The sequence below is a fragment of the Salvelinus namaycush genome, chromosome 19 (genome assembly GCF_016432855.1).
Source record: "Salvelinus namaycush isolate Seneca chromosome 19, SaNama_1.0, whole genome shotgun sequence".
NCBI lineage: Eukaryota > Metazoa > Chordata > Actinopteri > Salmoniformes > Salmonidae > Salvelinus > Salvelinus namaycush.
Window position 1 is genome coordinate 46165343 of NC_052325.1, and position 19569 is coordinate 46184911.

Below are 19569 nucleotides of genomic sequence, written 5' to 3' on the forward strand. Positions count from 1 at the left end.
GCATATGTTTATTTCATGTATGGTAACCTATGCTATGTCTAACATGTTATTTCCAGTGGTCTGGAAATATTCTAAGAAAATGTTCTAATAATTCATAATTCACTTAGATGTTATTAAATATTAGGAACAAATACATTTCCAAAAAGGAATTAGATCCAACACTTCAGAATGTAAGGGAACAACCTATGATATTATGGCAAAAATACAAACAAAAGCCTCTTTGACATCTTTGAGTTATAATCAAACTAATATTTGAAATGGTATCCGTATTCTTTAGTAAGAGGATGCTTTTGGGCAAGGTATTTGTCAAATGAATGAGACTCGTATGTCTCGTGTCAGCATTAATGTCGTTATGTTCCCCTTGTCCAGACGCTGTTCGTGTTTTGTTTCATGTCTGTTTAGCCATTAAATATTCACTCCCTGTACTTGCTTCTTGTCTCCCAGCATCTGTCCTTACATTTCATTCAAATTCTATTCAAATTCTGCTTGGCCAATTGAAATACAATTCTGAAAAACTGAATTGACCCCGACCCTGGTGCATGACAGAAACTGTAGATTTGAAGGATCACTTCTGAGAAGCTTGGTGAACATAGCTAATATTGTACCCCACAAAAAACCTATCCAAAACCTATCCCCTATCCACTAATAGCCTTAGTCACTTTTCATTGATCTGAATGGATTCGATGAGTGGGGAACAATCCACCTAGCCTGAGGGTGAAGTGAAGCAATAACCATAATTGTGTACACCTGTCTTTTTATTTAATTGAACCTACGTTTTGACAGGGAAGTCATAATGAGACTAAGGACTATTTCACAGATGAGACCTGCGTAGATACATCAAACACATACAAATATACAAAATTACAAAACATATTAAGAAAGACAGACAAAGTAGAGGTCTCCGATCAAAACTCTGAACTGATCAAGGGGGACCAGAACATCTAATTTCGGAGAGCATTGTAAGTTGTTCCGCACAAAGGGCGCAAAAAAACTAAAAGCAGCTTCACCCAACTCTGTGGAGACCGAAGGGGCCTCCAGTGTTGTCCAAGCCTGAAACCGGGTCTGGTCATTTGTAAGTCTAAATTGAAATAACGATGATAGACACATAGGACGTTTCCGCATGAGTGCTTTGTAGATAAACACAATATAATTCTGCTCACTCCTTACATACGAAGAGGCCCAACACATTTTTTTTAATACAAAACACAATGGTGAGTTCTATAACCATCACCAGTAATAAACAGAGGAAAACAGCATCAAGTGGTTTAAGTGTAGATTCTGCTGCATGCATATAGATAATATCCCCGTAATCTAAAATAGACATAAAAATGGCTTGGACAATTTCCTTCCTATTAACTGCTACAGAATCGGTGGGTCCCACGCGGGATGGTTGAGCTAACATAGGATAATGTGATTAGCATGAGGTTGTAAGTAACAAGAACATTTCCCAGGACATAGACATATCTGATATTGGCAGAAAGCTTAAATTATTGTTAATCTAACTGCACTGTCCAATTTACAGTAGCTATTACAGTGAAATAATATCATGCTATTGTTTGAGGAGAGTGCACAGTTATGAACTTGAAAAACTATCAATACACCAATTAGGCACATTTGGGCAGTCTTGATACAAAAATGTTAACAGAAATGCAATGGTTTGTTGGATCAGTCTTAAACACTGCTGCCATCTAGTGGTCAGAATCGAAATTGCATCTGGGCTGGAATAATACATTACAGCCTTTTTGTTTTAACCTTTATTTAACTAGGCAACTCAGTCAAGAACAAATTCTTATTTTCAATGACAGTATAGGAACAGTCGTTCTGGCCCTAACTGCCTTGTTCAGGGCCAGAACGACAGATTTGTATCTTCTCAGCTCGGGGATTTGAACTTGCAACTTTTCGGTTACAAGTCCAACGCTCTAACCACTAGGCTACGCTGCCTCCCTCTCACCTTGTCCAGACGCTGTTCGCCCTTTCTCTTGCATTTCAAAGATGATGGTACAAAAAAAGACAAAAAAATGCATGTTTTTGTCTTTGTATTATCTTTTACCAGATCTAATGTGTTATATTCTCCTAAATTAATGTTTCCTTTCAAATGGTATCAAGAATATGCATATATTGCTTCAAGTCCTGAGATACAGGCAGTTAGATTTGGGAATGTCATTTTAGGCGAAAATTTAAAAAAAGGGGTGGATCATTTTAACAAAAGTCAGACATGCTTTGTTTCTGCAAAACCAACCAACCTTGAACTTCAATTTCTTCACCAGCTCAGTGACATTCTTTTTTTAAATTACAGTTTGTCATAAAGCCAGATACCAATATATTTGTAAGAAGGAACTCGTTCAATTTGTGTACCGTTCAAACTAGTCAATACAAATTCATTTAAATCTGAGTTATGGGATCAAGAAAAAAGCATGCATTTTTTGTTGTTGCATTTAGCACTAACTTTCGGATACAATAGTGACCTCTGCAGTGCTTGAAAATCAGACTTCAAATGTGAAAAGCCTTGACCAACCGATGGAGCTATGGAATTCAACACTGCATCATCTGCATACAAATTATATATGTATTTTTTTTACAGCATTACCAATGTTATTTATATTGATTGTAAACAGTAGTGGGCCAAGTATCAAACTTTGGGGCAAGTCCCTTATGTAACTCAAGGAACTCAGATTTGACCCATCTACCCTGATGAACTAAGAATATAATTTACACATGGAAATTAACATAACTGTTTGTCAACCAATGATTCCAGTACTTTCACAAGACAAAGGAGCCTGGAAATGGGTTAATAATTATAAAGATTACGACTATCACCACCGTTATGGAGTGGTAGCACAAAAGCCGCTTTCTACACTTTTGTAATATTTCCTGATACTAAAGTTAAATAAAAAAATGTGTGTTAACGAGCCAGCAATGAGCGGCACTGCATACTTAAAACCCCTGTATGTCTAACCCTGTAAGTCATACTATGGATCGTTTAGCTATTTGATTTAGATTTTTAGGACCCCTTTAGCTATCCCAAAAATAAATACAAAATATTTGATAAAATATTGAATTTGGCCTTTACTACTATAGCCCATATAAAACCCATATAAAACATTCATAAATGGCAAGAATTTGAGTCAAAAGTGTCTGTCCTATATCTAGGAGATATAAGAAAGCACAGGAAATATATACTGTATATTTTTTACACATATTTTTTGGGGTAGCGTCCGAATCGTGTTCGTGAGAATCTCCCGTTTCCACAGTGGGGTCCCATTAGTTTGTAGCCCAAACGGTTCGGATGCTACAGACCTTTTCGTGAGAAGACGATTTTTGGGATGTCTCATGGTCCTACCCCGCTGTAGCTCGGCCACCTTCCACCGCAGATGAGGAAGGCCGCCATAGGCTGATGTGGTGGATTGAGACGCAGCCCAGGAAAACAAACAGTTATCTCGGATTTTGGTGGGGATGTTTTTATTATGTTACTTAGATTGACCCACCGGTGCATCAATCGACTCTAGGGGGAGATTATTAAACAAAAACGGGTCTAAATTGTCAGCCCCTAATGACTTCTTGTTGTCAATAGCTTATAAGGCAGCAAGAAATTCTGTTTCTGTGAGTTCAAAAAAATAAAACCCTGAATAACATTTCCCAAGTCACATGAGGTTGACTGATCATCCATCGAGGCAACTGGAGGCTGTATGTGGGAGGAACAGTAAACTGGGGGCTGTATGTGGGAAGAACAGTCAACTGGAGGCTGTATGTGGGAAGAACAGTCAACTGGAGGCTGTATGTGGGAGGAACAGTCAACTGACTGACCAAGACCAGTATGACCACCATTTCTTTAAATTTGGGAACCAGCTGAGATAAATTGCTGATTAAAAGCATCGTAACTTTTTCAGTAATGACGGAGGAGTCTAAAACTACTTGCATAGGCAGGGCTGTAGAGCAATTACCCCACTTCAGTGAATTAATGGTTTTCCAGAATTTAGAGGGATCACTAACAATCTGTCATTGCACTAATGAAGTAGTTTGATTTGGCCTGTTTAACCGGGGCAGTGCACCTATTTCTCAATTGTCTAAATAGCTGCCATTCAGCTCACGAGCCAGTTTGTATAGCCTTGGGCCAGGCTTGATTTCTTATCAAGAGGAGGTCTGAGAGTGCAGGAGAGTACCATGAGTTAGTTTGTTTTTTGGATTCTGAGTCACTGGAAAAGGGCATGTTTATCAGCCACAGAGGTATAAATGGATGAGAAGAAGTGCTAAAACAGGTCTGGTATGCATCTAGTAGAAAACAGTTCTGAATAATATAGATCATGAAGCCTGGGGTGGGAAAAATGTAACAAAAACTTCAGTATTGTGCTGCCATGTTTGTAGACTTCTCAAAAGCTGTTAGTCATGTTATTCTGTTGAGTAAACTGTCCTTGACATAGTTGAGTACTGATGCTTGCCGATGGTTTCATAATTATCGCAATAAAATAACTCAGGCCATCAAGGTACAGTAGATAGCGTCAAATCTGACTTCTTTGAGTTATATAAAGGAGTGGCCCACGGTTCGATTCTCGGCCCACTGCTGTTTACAATCTATATAAATAACAAACAAAAAAAATATATATATATATTAATTTGTATGCAGATTATATAGTGTTGTATCCATTGCTCAATCGGTTGGCCAAGCCTTTTCACATTTTAAGTCTGATTTTCAAGCACTGCAGAGGTCACTATTGGTTAGTGCTAGGTCCCATAACCCAGATTTAAATTAATTTGTATAGACTTGTTTAAACGGTACACAAATTGAGCGAGTTCCTTCCTGCAAATATCCTGGTATCTGGCTTGATGACAAACTGTCATTTAAAAAACATGTCACTGAGCTGGTGAAGAAGTTGAAGTTCAAGGTTGGTTTATTTTACAGAAACAAAGCATGTCTGACTTTTGTTAATAGGAAGGAAATTGTCCAGGCCACTTTAATGTCTATTTTAGATTACGGGGATATTATCTATATGCATGCAGCAGAATCTACAGTTAAACCATTAGATGCTGTTTTCCTCTGTTTATTACTGGTGATGGTTATAGAACTCACCATTGTGTATAATTCATAATTATCAGAGTTTTTCAATTTCATATTTCTAATGCAAGCAATAGAACAGTGGTCAATCTCTATCCTGACCTACCTCTCTGTCCTGAGCTATCTCTCTGTCCTGAGCTACCTTATCCCGGTGCTGCCCCTTGTCCCGGTGCTGCCCCTTATCTTAAGGTTACCATTTAAATTAAGTGGGTGTAATATGAGGGTGTCATTCTAAGGGGGAGACGTAAGCTGGGATTGACTATGGTGGGGTGGGGACCTCGCCCAGAGCCTGAGCCACCACCGTGGTCAGACGCCCACCCAGACCCTCCCCTAGACTTTTGGTGGTGCGTTCGGAGTACGCACCTTGAGGGGGGGGGTTATGTCACGTTCCTGACCGGTTTTCTGTTATTTTGTATGTGTTTGACGGTCAGGGCGTGAGTTTGGGTGGGTAGTCTATGTTATGTGTTTCTATGTTTGTTAAAGGGTGACCTGATATGGTTCTCAATTAGAGGCAGGTGGTTTTCATTTCCTCTGATTGAGCGCCATATTAAGGTAGGTGTTTTCACATTGATTGTTGTGGGTGGTTGTCTCCTGTGTCTGTGTTTGTCGCGCCACACGGGACTGTTTCGGTTTGTTTGTTTGTTCGGTCGTTCGTTTTGTGTAGTCTGTTTTCCCTGTTCGTACGTTCTTCGTTACATGTAAGTTCTTACGTTCAGGTCAGTCTACATTCGTTTTGTTATTTTGTTTAGTATCAAGTATAGTTCGTTTTTTGTCTTGTTTAATAAATATAATGTCAAACTACCACGCTGCATATTGGTCATCTGATCCGTCTCGCCTCTCCTCGTCCGAGGAGGAGGAAGAGCTAGAGAATCGTTACAGAACCACCCACCGAACCAGAACCAAGCAGCGTGAGTTCGAGCAGTGGCCTACGAAACAGGAATCCTGGACATGGGAAGAAGTATTGGAGGGAAAAGGACACTGGGCTCATATTGGGGAATATCGCCGCGCTCGTGAGGAGATGGAAGCAGCGAGAGCCCAGGAGCGGTGGTATGAGGAGGCAGCAAGGAGACGTGGCTGGAAGCCCGCGAAGAAACCCCAAACATTTATTGGGAGGGGGCTAAGAGGTAGTGGGCCAAGGGCAGGTAGGAGACCTGCGCCCACTTCCCAGGCTAACCGTGGAGAGCGGGAGTACGGGCAGACACCGTGTTACGCAGTAGAGCGCACGGTGTCTCCTGTACGTGTTCATAGCCCGGTGCGGGTTATTCCACCTCCCCGCACTGGTAGGGCTAGATTGAGCGTTGAGCCGGATGTCATGAAGCCGGCCCTACATATCTGGCCACCAGTACGTCTACTCGGGCCGGCTTACATGGCACCAGCCTTACGCATGGTGTCCCCGGTTCGCCTACATAGCCCGGTGCGGGTTATTCCACCTCCCCGCACTGGTCGGGCGACGGGGAGCATTCAGCCAGGTAAGGTTGGGCAGGCTCAATGCTCAAGGGAGCCAGTACGCCTGCACGGTCCGGTATTTCTGGCGCCACCTCCCCGCCCCAGCCCAGTACCACCAGTGCCTACTCCACGCACCAGGCTTCCAGTGCGTTTCCAGAGCCCTGTTCCTCCTCCACGCACTCTCCCTATGGTGCGTGTCTCCAGCCCAGTGCCTCCAGTTCCGGCACCACGCACTAAGCCACCTGTGCGTCTCCAGAGCCCTGTACACACTGTTCCTTCTCCCCGTACTCGTCCTGATGTGCGTGCCCTCAGCCCGGTGCCACCAGTGCCGGTACCACGCACCAGGTCCATAGTGCGTTTTGAGTGTCCAGTGTGCCCTGTCCCTGCTCCCCGCACTAGCCTGAAGGTGCGTGTCCTTAGCCCGGTGCCTCCAGTTCCGGCACCACGCACCAGGCCTACAGTGCGCCTCATCCGGCCAGAGCCATCCGTCTGCCCAGTGCCATCTGAGCCATCCGTCTGCCCAGTGCCATCTGAGCCATCCGTCTCCCCAGCGCCATCTGAGCCATCCGTCTCCCCTGCGCCATCTGAGCCATCCGTCTCCCCAGCGCCATCTGAGCCATCCGTCTCCCCAGCGCCATCTGAGCCATCCGTCTCCCCAGCGCCATCTGAGCCATCCGTCTGCCCAGTGCCGTCTGAGCCATCCGTCTGTCCCGAGCCATTAGAGCCGCCCGTCTGTCCCGAGCCGTCAGAGCCGTTAGTCAGTCAGGAGCCGCTAGAGCCATTCGTCAGTCAGGATCTGCCAGAGCCGCCAACCAGACAGGATCTGCCAGAGCCGCCAACCAGACAGGATCTGCCAGAGCCGCCAACCAGACAGGATCTGCCAGAGCCGCCAACCAGACAGGATCTGCCAGAGCCGCCAACCAGACAGGATCTGCCAGAGCCGCCAACCAGACAGGATCTGCCAGAGCCAGACAGGATCTGCCAGAGCCGCCAGCGAGCCATGGGCGTCCAGAGCCGTCAGCCAGCCATGAGCGTCCAGAGCCGTCAGCCAGCCATGAGCGTCCAGAGCCGTCAGCCAGCCATGAGCGTCCAGAGCCGTCAGCCAGCCATGAGCGTCCAGAGCCGTCAGGTAGCCATGAGCGTCCAGAGCCGTCAGCTAGCCATGAGCGTCCAGAGCCGTCAGCCAGTCATGAGCTGCCCCTCAGCCCAGAGCTGCCATTTATCCAGAACTGCCCCTCAGTCCAGAGCTGTCTCTCTGTCCGGAGCTGCCCTTCAGTCCGGAGTTTCCCCTCTATCCTGAGCTACCTCTCTATCCTGACCTACCTCTCTGTCCTGAGCTATCTCTCTGTCCTGAGCTACCTTATCCCGGTGCTGCCCCTTGTCCCGGTGCTGCCCCTTATCTTAAGGTTACCATTTAAATTAAGTGGGTGTAATATGAGGGTGGTCATTCTAAGGGGGAGACGTAAGCTGGGATTGACTATGGTGGGGTGGGGACCTCGCCCAGAGCCTGAGCCACCACCGTGGTCAGACGCCCACCCAGACCCTCCCCTAGACTTTTGGTGGTGCGTTCGGAGTACGCACCTTGAGGGGGGGGTTATGTCACGTTCCTGACCGGTTTTCTGTTATTTTGTATGTGTTTGACGGTCAGGGCGTGAGTTTGGGTGGGTAGTCTATGTTATGTGTTTCTATGTTTGTTAAAGGGTGACCTGATATGGTTCTCAATTAGAGGCAGGTGGTTTTCATTTCCTCTGATTGAGCGCCATATTAAGGTAGGTGTTTTCACATTGATTGTTGTGGGTGGTTGTCTCCTGTGTCTGTGTTTGTCGCGCCACACGGGACTGTTTCGGTTTGTTTGTTTGTTCGGTCGTTCGTTTTGTGTAGTCTGTTTTCCCTGTTCGTACGTTCTTCATTACATGTAAGTTCTTACGTTCAGGTCAGTCTACATTCGTTTTGTTATTTTGTTTAGTATCAAGTATAGTTCGTTTTTTGTCTTGTTTAATAAATATAATGTCAAACTACCACGCTGCGTATTGGTCATCTGATCCGTCTCGCCTCTCCTCGTCCGAGGAGGAGGAAGAGCTAGAGAATCGTTACACAAGCCCTCTGCGTTTTTTGAAAACCGCAGGAGTATCATTGGTGACACGAGTCAATCGAGTCAATCTTTTACAATTGACAGGAAATACATAAAGGAAAGGATTCTAGTAGAGGCATGGTCTGGCGTAGGGTCAGTGGGGTTGTTCCGAAATAATCTGAGTATGTTATATAACTCCCTATAGCAAAGGCTATTAGGTGTAAGACAATGGGCTAGGGCTCGATTGGCGACTGAGCATAGCTTTCCTATAGGCTGCATCTCATTAGTCTGAAGTGAATACTCATCTCCTTTCCACCATCTGCACTGACATTAGAAGGTGAAAGCACAATTCCTGGTAGTTATCCACCATATTTTGCTGTGTTGTCAGATATGTGCAGATAAAGGAGATAAGATGATAAAAGGAAAGGAAGCAACTTTAGATTATTGAGACTCATGGTGTCTGACCCTAACAAAAAGGTGAGATTACATTCCTGGTAGTCATTCAACCTATTGCTTTTATGTATGCTGTACTTTCAGATCAGTAAAGATAAAGATCTATTGAAATGCACCCCTTTGTGTCTGACCCTGACAGAGAGACAAAAGAGAAGGAACAAGGGAAAAGCTTTAGCAGTCAGTGACATCAAGGTCTTTACAGTCATTGTCTATGGTGGAGTGTCTGAGTGCAAAAGTGTATTTGTTCTCCTGGTTAATAGGTTGTGATTGAAGCTGCTATCCATATGTCTAGTGATGCCAGTAGTGTGAATCAGGGGCAGGATGTGAACAGCTCACATTGACTTTGAAGTGTTCCAAGATGTGATATATCGTCCTATCAGATTGAACATCCCATTTACCACACAAACACACACTAGGGATGAGACAAATCGTAACATTTAAACAAATTTTTTGAAACAATAGGAAGAAATCATACAATTCCATGTTAATTCACGATGCAGCTGCACTGCTGCCAGCAACAGTTTGGGTCTCACAGTGTGTTCTTTTCAGATGGTTAAGTATTGCACCTGCACTACCATTACTGTAGATCAATTCCACTTCGCGCAGTTTGCATTTCACCACCTTCTCATTTAACTTCTCAAAGTATTGCCGCACAGGACTTCGCTGCTGTCGCTGGCCTTTCTCTGATATTTTTCCAAACTGTTAACGACGAAGACGTAGTGGTGGAGAGTCAACTACAAAATAATTGATTGCTTGCAAGTCGACTCCCAGGGGCAAACTCACATTTCTGAGAGTCAAGACTCCTCGACTCCTAAGGTTCAGTGTTTTTGGAACGGAGGAGAATGATAAGTGGACCTACACCCAAGAACACAAACACAAACATGTTTCATAAAGCTAGTGAGGGATGGAGAGAAAGGAGAGGGGCACAGTACTTGCAGGTTGGCCACCAGGCAGACAGAGCCGGAACCGTGCACTAGGAATGTTGTATCTCCCAATTGTTTGGCTTGTAATGTCTCGCAACTTCAGTAAAACATGGCCTGTCATCGTTTTGTGTTTTGTATTTATTATGGATCCCCATTAGCTGCTGCCAAGGCAGCATCTACTCTTCCGGGGGTCCAGCAACATTAAGGCAGCTATATACAATTTAAAATATTACATGACATTACATTTCATAACACTTTTCACAACACATTAAGTGTTTTCCCTCAGGCCACAACTCTACTATCACATATTTACAATACAAAATCCATGTGTATGTGTGTGTAGAGTGCGTGTCTTATAATGTGTATGTGTAAGTGTGTGTTTGTGCCTGTGTGTGTGTCTCTTCACTGTCCCCGCTGTTCCATAAGGTGTATTTTTATCTGTTTTTTAAAATCTGATTCTATTGCTTGCATCAGTTACCTGATGTGGAATAGAGTTCCATATAGCCATGGCTCTATGTAGTACTTTGCGCCTCCCATAGTCTTTTCTGGGCTTGGGGACTGTGAAGAGACCTCTGGTGGCATGTCTTGTGGTGTATTCATGGGTGTCTGAGCTATGTGCTAGTATGATTTGTGAAAAACAAGTAGCGATGCAGTCAATCTCTCCTCCACTTTGAGCCATGAGAGATTTACATGCACATTATAAATGTTAGCTCTACGTGTTAATTTAAGGGTCAGGCGTGCTGCCCTGTTCTGAGACAACCTTGACCACATGACTCAACAGTAGTCCAGGTGTGACAACACTAGGGCCTGCATGACTTGCCTTGTCGACAGTGCAGAGCGGTGTTTTATTATGGACAGACTTCTCCCCATCTTAGCTACTGTTGTATCAACATGCTTTGACCATGACCGTTTACAATCCAGGGTTACTCCAAGCAGTTTAGTCAGCTCAACTTGCTCAATTTCCACATGATCTATTACAAGGTTTAGTTGAGGTTTAGGGTTTAGTGAATAATTTGTCCCAAATACAGTGCTTTTAGTTTTTGAAATATTTAGGACTGACTTATTCCTTGCCACCCATTCTGAAACTAACTTCAGCTCTTTGTTAGCTACTCGCTATAATAGCTGATATGTATAGTGTTGAGTCATCCGCATACATAGACACACTGGCTTTACTCAAAGCAAGTGGCATGTCATTACTATAGATTGAAAAAAGTAAGGGGCCTAGACAGCTGCCCTGGGGAATTCCTGATTCTTCCTGGATTATGTTGGAGAGGCTTCCATTAAAGAACACTCTCTGTGTAGTAATACCTCTTTATCCACAATATATCAGGGGATGTAAAGCCATAACACATACATTTTTCCAGCAGCAGACTATGATTGATAATGTCAAAAGCCGCACTGGAGTCTAACAAAACAACTCCCACAATTTTTTTTATCATCAATTTCTCTCAGCCAATCATCAGTCATTTGTGGAAGTGCTGTGTTTGTTGAATGTCCTTCACTATAAGCATGCTGAAGGTCTGTTGTCAATTTGATTACTGTAAAATAGCATTGTATCTGGTCAAACACTATTTATTTCCTAAATTTACTAAGGGTTGGTAACAGGCTGATTACTGGCTCAAATAGCCGACCAAAGGGGGCTTTACTATTCTTGGGTTGCGGAATTACTTTTGCTTCCCTCTTGGCCTGAGGGAACACACTTTCTAGTAAGCTTAGATTGAAGATATGAAAAATAGGAGTGGCAATATCATCCGCTATCATCCTTAATAATTTTCCATCCAAGTTCTCAGACCCCAGTGGCTTATCATTGTTGATAGACAACAACATAAAGTTTACCTCTTACACACTCACTTTACAGAATTCAAAATAACAATGCTTGTCTTTTATAATTTTATCAGATATACTTGGATGTGTTGTGACAGCATTTGTTGCTGGCATGTCATGCCTACATTTGCTAATCTTGCCAATGAAAAAGTATTAAAGTAATTGGCAATATCAATGGGTTTTGTGATGAATGAGCCATCTGATTCAATGAATGATGGAGCTGAGTTTGCCTTTTTGCCCAGAATTTTATTTAAGATGCTCAAAAGCTTTTTACTATCATTCTTTATATCATTTATCTTTGTTTCATAGTATAGTTTCTTCTTATTTTATTGAGTTTAGTCATATGATTTCTCAATTTGCAACCTATAGGCTAGGATATTCTACACGCAGTAGACCAAAGACTGAACACACACTCGCATCATTACCGAATAGAAAGAGCAGGCGAGCCACGGTAGTTAGAGGGAGGAGGCAGGCAGAAAGATCTGTGCACATGTGTCTATGTAATCTGTATCTCGCAATGTCTTATCTTGCATGCTTCGCAAAGGTAATTTTGAGGGAGAAAAAAACTAAAAAACATAGTTTTTTTCTTAACATTAACGATCACAATTTTAAACGTTCACACCCCTAACACACACACATGCACACACCACCCCAACACAACACGGCAGACAGAACGATAGACAGACAGAAAGGCAGACAGACAGACTGACAGTTTAGACTGCAGAAACGTGGTCTTGATTTGGGTGGCGGGGGGCCAAGGCTTTGCTGGAAATGGTCTGCCTCATTAGGGAATTCACTCGCAAAGGGCTGCAAAATCAGCCCTGCCTTAACTTCACTAGGGTATGTGGGACGGTAGCGTCCCACCTCGTCAACAGCCAGTGAAACTGCAGGGCGCCAAATTCAAATACAGAAAAACTCATTATAAAAATTCTGAAAACAAAACATATTTTACATAGGTTTAAAGATTAACTTCTTGTGAATCCAACCACGGTGTCAGATTTTAAAAATGCTTTATGGCGAAAGCATACCTTACGATTATTTGAGAACATAGCCCACCAGACAAATCATTACAAACAGTAACCAGCCAGGTAGAAGAGTTACACAAGTCAGAAATAGAGATAAAATTAATCCCTTACCTTTGATGATCTTCATATGGTTGCACGCAGCAGACATTCATTTACTCAATAAATGTTCCTTTTGTTCGATAAAGTCTCTTTATATCCAAAAAATCTCAGTTTTGTTCACGCATTTTCTTCAGTAATCCACAGGCTCAAACGCGGTCAAAACAGGCAAACAAAAAATCTAAATTGTATCCGTAAAGTTCATAGAAACATGTCAAATTATGTTTATATTCAAGCCTCAGCTTGTTTTTAGCCTAAATAATCAATAATATTTCAACCGGACAATAACGTCGTCAATATAAAAGGTAAACAAGAAAGGCACACTCTCGGTCGCTCGCATGAAAAAGCTCTGTGACACTTTAGGGTCCACTCATTCAGACTTCTCTTACTTCCTCATTTTTCAGAACACAAGCCTGAAACAATTTCTAAAGACTGTTGACATCTAGTGGAAGGCATAGGAACTGCAATTTGAGTCCTAAGTCAATGGATACTGTAATGGCATTGAATAGAAAACTACAAAACCAAAAAAAAAAACGAATTCCTGAATGGATTTTTCTCAGGTTTTTGCCTTCCAAATCAGTTCTGTTATACTCACAGACACTATTTTAACAGTTTTGGAAACTTTAGAGTGTTTTCTATCCAAATCTACCATTTACATGCATATCATATCTTCTGGGCCCGAGTAGCAGGCAGTTTAATTTGGGTATGCTTTTCATCCAAACGTGAAAATGCTGCCCCCTACCCTAGAGAAGTTAACAGCTGCTACCCCCAAGCCATAAGACCGCTGAACAGTTAATCAAATGGCTACTCAGACTATTTGCATTGACCCCTTTCTTTTTAGGTTAATTAAAGTGCTTATGTTTCTAGCTCCAACAGTGCAGTAATACCTCACAATACAAAACACACACAAATCCCAAAAATAAAATGAAAAGAATTAAGAAATATCATAATGAGCAATGTCAGAGTCCGGAATATAAATATATATGTAGCCTATATGATTGTGTGTATAGACATTATGGACAGTATATGAATAGAAAAGGTGTGTACAGCAATAGTTATATAGGATGAGCCGTTACATTTACTAGTTACCTGTCCAAAAATGTAATCAGTAACGTAACTTTTGGATTACCTAAACTCGGTAACATAATCTAATTACTTTCAGTTACTTACAGATTACTTTCCCCTTAGATTTGAGTAAGTCATTTCAGGCAAAAATTGAAAAAAAGGGGCGGATCCTTAAGAGGGAGTCGCAGGTTAGGAGCTTGCACAGCCACAAAGTCATAAAATCTGATTTTAAACCTAACCTTAACCTTAAGCAAACTGCTAACACTATGCCTAAATATAACCTTAAATAACCCTAACCTTAACCACCCTGCTAACCCTAATGCCGAACCCTAACCCTAATGCCGAACCCTAACCCAAATTTTTGTTTTCATAAACATTTAAATATAGCTAATTTTGACTTTGCACAAATAGCTCAGTTCTGCCAAGACGCATCCCATTAAAAGTCAACCTGCTTAAGAGGCATGCGAAGAAGACAAAAATGAATCCTATTGCAGGATAAATCAATGTCAGAGATTAGATAGCTGGCCATAAATGGATGTTGCATTTTACTTTATCGGTTGGTTATGTAGGCTTCTTCTAACCTACAGTTTTCTACTATAGATAATAATACAATTAGGCTATATCTTTACATAAAAAACAACAGAGTCTGTCAGATTTTCAGTCATTCCAATTTTAATACATCTTGATCTACAAAAATAGGACTTAGAAGGAAATATGGAAATATAGATTAGTCAAATTGTTTTACCTGAGCATAACCCCAAAACTAAGGACTAATTAGCCTACTCTGTTGTTTATGATTTTGTTGTCATGGATGCCTGATTGGGCTCATTGATTCGAGTTGAAAAATAAATGCTCCTCTCAGAATGGCATGCTTTGAGCACTACCGAGCACTACCTATTTGCATGTGAAAAATGTATTCCATATGCTGCATTTGCTATAGATCTATTGTTTATGTTTTTGTTGGTGACACCTTCATATCTCAATAATTTGCAGCTGTTTGTCTATCAAAAGTGTGTGAGTTTGAACATGTTTCTGTTAGGCCTATGGCCTTTTTTTGAATCAGCACAAATTAGATTGAGCGGTAAAAGCCCCATTCGTGGTGTTCTTAATTCAACTTGTTTTTGACAGTATGCAGCACAATACCACGGGGGAGTGGTATAAACTTTTATTCCATAGGCTGGGATCCACACTATGCAGCTGTTGCAAGAGCGCATTTTCCACTGGCTGTCCACTGGGACGTATTCATTACGCCAATTCTGTTGCAAAACGTTTCTTAAAAGGAAGTAAACAGAATGAAACGGGGCGGGACCTACCTGAATTTGTCCAATAGAAACTCTCATTTTGCTCAGTTTGATCAGTTTACTTCTGTTTGGTTCTTAAACGGTAAACGGTTTCCGTAATGAATACACCCCATGTTGCAAAAGCAATGATTGATAGAATGCTTCAACTTCTTCAATTCAACCATTATTGGGTTTACATACACATATGCATTTGTGAACAGCCATCCACAACAACTACAATCCGTAAGGCGCAAATAGCTAAATGAGAGAGCAGCAGTGTGATCATTGTGCTATGTAGCCTAATGGGCTTATGTGATATCTGTATTGCCCGTAGGTTACACCACTGCTGTAGTCATTACCTCTAAGAGTCTATTCAAGTTGTAGAATCTTTGGAATGCCGACAATAGTCACATCACTGGAAGTATCCTACAGAAGCCTATTCCTGCTCTTATCCTGCGATCCATCAAACGCATTTAGCGTGTCATCATAGTGTTTCTGACTTGTGGTCAGACTCGCACAAGCAGAACAAACTTTGCTGCCTTTTTTCAATGCAGATGTCACTTGTGCTCCCTCTCCGGCCTCTAGGTCACCAGGCTGCTCGTTATGGCGCGCACCTGTCACCATCGTTATGCGCATTATGACACTCACCTGGACTCCATCACCTCCTTGATTACCGGCCCTATATATGTCACTCCCTTTGGTTCCTTCCCCAGGCGTCATTGTTTCTGTTTCAGTTTCATGTCTGTGCGTTGATATCACTATGTTCACGTACTTCATCCTCTCTAATCTAGTAAATATCAGTGCAAACCTATGTCTGTTTCGTCATCATATCTCTGTCATGTTTCTTGTTTTGTGTTATGTTTTCATTTATTTATTTAAAAAAACTCACACCCTGAACTTGCTTCCCGACTCTCAGCGCACATCGTTACAGCTGATTTGAATGTCATTGAGAAAACAGAAAGGTGTAAAATATTTATTTGGCAAACATTCTTTTTGACTTGAGAAGAAATCCTAGAAGCAATCATCTAGTTTTTCAAAAGGTATCTGTAATCTGACTACAATATCTTTGCTGGTAATGTAACGGATTGCATTTACAGTTTTTTTGTAATCCATTACTCCTCAACCCTGTATACAGTGTAAACAAGTTCAAATGTATACCAGTGTACGTTTTCCACTGTTATAGGCATTTGGGTTTTGCTCAATATTGTTTTCAATTTCGTTTTCGATTTGGATTATAGAGGTTGGTTCTGTTTGGGTATGGCTTGCCCTGATTGGAATCATCCTTGTTGGTCAGGATGTGTTGCACCTGTAGTCTCGTTAATCAGTCATTAGGACCCATATTTCTTGTTGCTTGCAACTTTTAGTGGACATAGGTGTCTTTGAGAACCCCTTCGAAACCCCTACCTGTTTTGTTTTGGTTGTTGTTAGTGACTCTTTGTTAGTTCCCCCGGCTGTTTGAGAGACAGTTTTTTGGTTTCTTGTTGGGGAGCGTAACATTCACACACAGCCTCATTTATCTGGTAACACCTTACTGTAGGTGTCCTTTGTATGTATTCATAAATACTTTATAACAGCTATATAACATGCTGTTGCTAATAATTAATAACTTTCAATAACTGTTAACGAAGGCTTATGATGAATGTTATAATGTGCTATGTAGCTGTTATAAAGGTTCTGTAAATGTGTAAGGACACCTAAAGTAAAGTGTAACCTTGTTGGTAACAGATGACTAATAAATACAATGGACAGTTTGCATCTATGGATTGTATACATTCCTATTAAAACGTTCTACAGGATTATTCATGCACCTACTGTTGTCGATTTACTTCTTAAAACGTTGTAATAATTGTGTTTTAAAACAGGGCCTTTCATGTAGCCACCACGTTCAGAGAGTCCTGTCTATTGACAGCAGCAGGCTAGCAGTTGACAGCGGTATGTCCTAGATAGTTAAGTTGAGATAAACAGTGTTATGAAATGCCTCCGGACAGACAGAACAATGTGTCTTAGAGGCCTGGGATTTGTTAAGTATAGGGTGCATGGAGGGACACACTGAACCACCGGCATTGGCCTTAAGAGGACTGGGACAGATGATTGCCCATATAATGTTTTTTCCACCATCACAAAAGGAGATTTAAGAGAGATATGGGGGAGCCAAGAGAGCTGTGTTCCTGTGGGAGGGATATAAACCAGGAAGGAGAAAGAGACATACGCCAGGCGAGAGAGAGAGAGAGGTGGAGAAAGAGAGGGAGAGAGAGAGAATGATAGGGTGGAAATAGTCAGGAGAAAGAGAGAAGGGCCAGAAGAGAGAAAATGAGAGATAAGCACAATAAGAGGTGACAAGGGCCATAAAGAGAGAGAGAAACACTTGAAGAGAGAAAGTAATAAATGCCAGTAGAGAGAGAAGAGACCAAACGTTCCCCATCATTTCCTCTCGGTCTATGACATCATAGTTACGGCAGATTAGTCATTTCTTTAGTTGACAGCTTCCATGAGCAAGAGGATATTACTATGTTCACATACTTCATCCTCTCTAATCTAGTAAATATCAGTGCGACATATGTCGTCATCATATCTCTGTCATACATCATAATCTATGTATTTATGTTACCTTTGAATGAAAGATTGATACAAGTCCTTCTGAGATTGAGGCTGTTAATATGGACACTGTAGTACACATAGACAAGCTAGTTCCAATACTTACTTACTTAGTCATCTTCATCATTTATGGGACATAAGGCGGCAATCATTTTCTGCCACAGGAATCGGTCTTTGGCCACAGCTTGTGTAGTAGTTCCAATGGGCTATATGTATAGGTGTATAATCATGACACATGTAGATCATATATAGAACATGGATCTTTTGACTGGTGTTTCCTTTCCTCCCTCAATCCCCCAAAGGTCAATAGTGTGTGTCTCTTGGCAGGGTTAAGTGATATGCATACCAAAGGGAAGACCATCACATGACTAATACAGATGTTGGATCAATAATCAGATATTTGTCTCTCTTTTCCTCTTTAGTCCCCCAAAGTACACAGCTACCCCACGATGGACACCGTCCCCCTCCTGCTGAGCAAAGTCAAACCTGAACCTCCTGAGGACCTGCTCTCCCATGACCCCCACTTCCAGACACAGACCGAGCCTGTCGACCTGTCAATCAACAAGCCCCGCCCCTCACCCCCGTCCTTCACCTCCACGGCTTCTCCTGTCACTTCCGCTTTCTCGCCACCCTCCATTTCTTCTTCATCATTGTCATTCTCCTCTCTGTCTGTCATCACCTCCGCCTCGTCCGTGCTCACGCCCGGGCCCCTGGTAGCCCCTGGAGCTGCTGTCCGGGGTCATCATCATCATCATCAACAGCAGTTTTTGCACATCATGCACCCCGTGCCGCCACCGCCCTCAAGCCCCCTGAACCTTGGAGGGGTACAGGGCGGAGGAGGAGTAGGGGGTAAAATGGGGGGCCACCAAGTGCATCGTATCCCTGTGGTGGTGCAGTCGCTACCCCTCATGCACACCACGTCCGTGCGCTCACCCTCCAGCCTCCACAACAATGCCATCATGCTACCTCTGCTGGACGACCACAAGAGCCACCATGGCAAAGGTGAGACAAAGAGCGTGCTCTCTCTCTCTCTAATCTGTCGCTCTCTTTATCTATATCTCTTTATTTGTATCTCTCTCCCTCTCTCATCATCTTGAAGAGTCGGGTGAGATGAGGCAGAAGACTACCTTCTCTCATTTCCTAATTTTCTTCAGTCTTCTCCTCCCTCGCTCTTCTCTTTTCACTCTTTACTGGAATGTACAGTATATGGCAAAAGTGGGACAAGTACCTTGCCATGTAGTGTAGTTACTGTACACTGTGTCACAACAGTGTCATTACTGTTTAGTTGCATGTATTGTCTTGTACCCGAACTCAACAGCCTGACATTCACATCATACTAACATCATACTAAACATCTTCCTGCCTTATCATCCCAATGCCATAGTTGGAGTTACTTGGGATAAAGTTAGCCACCCCTACATAGTCCTGCCTTCTCCTCCCTTCTGTCTCAACAGACAATGTCTACAATACAGTGTGAGAACACTTCAGGTCAGACATAAAAAGAGACAGGAGACAGAGAAAGACAACACCGTCCGGTGTAATGACAGGCCTGTGTGTGCTCTATGCTAAAGATGGTCCCCAGAAGATAACGCAGTCCTTTTGAGAGGAGATGAGATTTAGAGGATGAAAAGCTTTCCGTCTGTAAGTGTGAGGATTTTTCTCCTCGGCCGTCCTATTGCCTCCAGTTAAGGTAACGAGGACCAGGCAGGCTGCCATATTTCTCTCCCCTAATCTAAAGCAC

The 19569-nt window shown here is 42.6% G+C and overlaps 1 protein-coding gene across 2 annotated transcripts in view; it reads left to right on the forward strand.

The window, feature by feature from the left end:
- LOC120064479 (Krueppel-like factor 12) overlaps positions 1 to 19569 on the forward strand; it is a 161527-nt gene that overhangs the window by 87575 nt on the left and 54383 nt on the right. For both annotated transcript variants that reach the window (XM_039015083.1, XM_039015084.1), the window contains exon 3: positions 18251 to 18830. In XM_039015083.1, coding sequence (XP_038871011.1) covers positions 18251 to 18830 — 580 coding nt within the window. The remainder of the gene's footprint in view (positions 1 to 18250; positions 18831 to 19569) is intronic.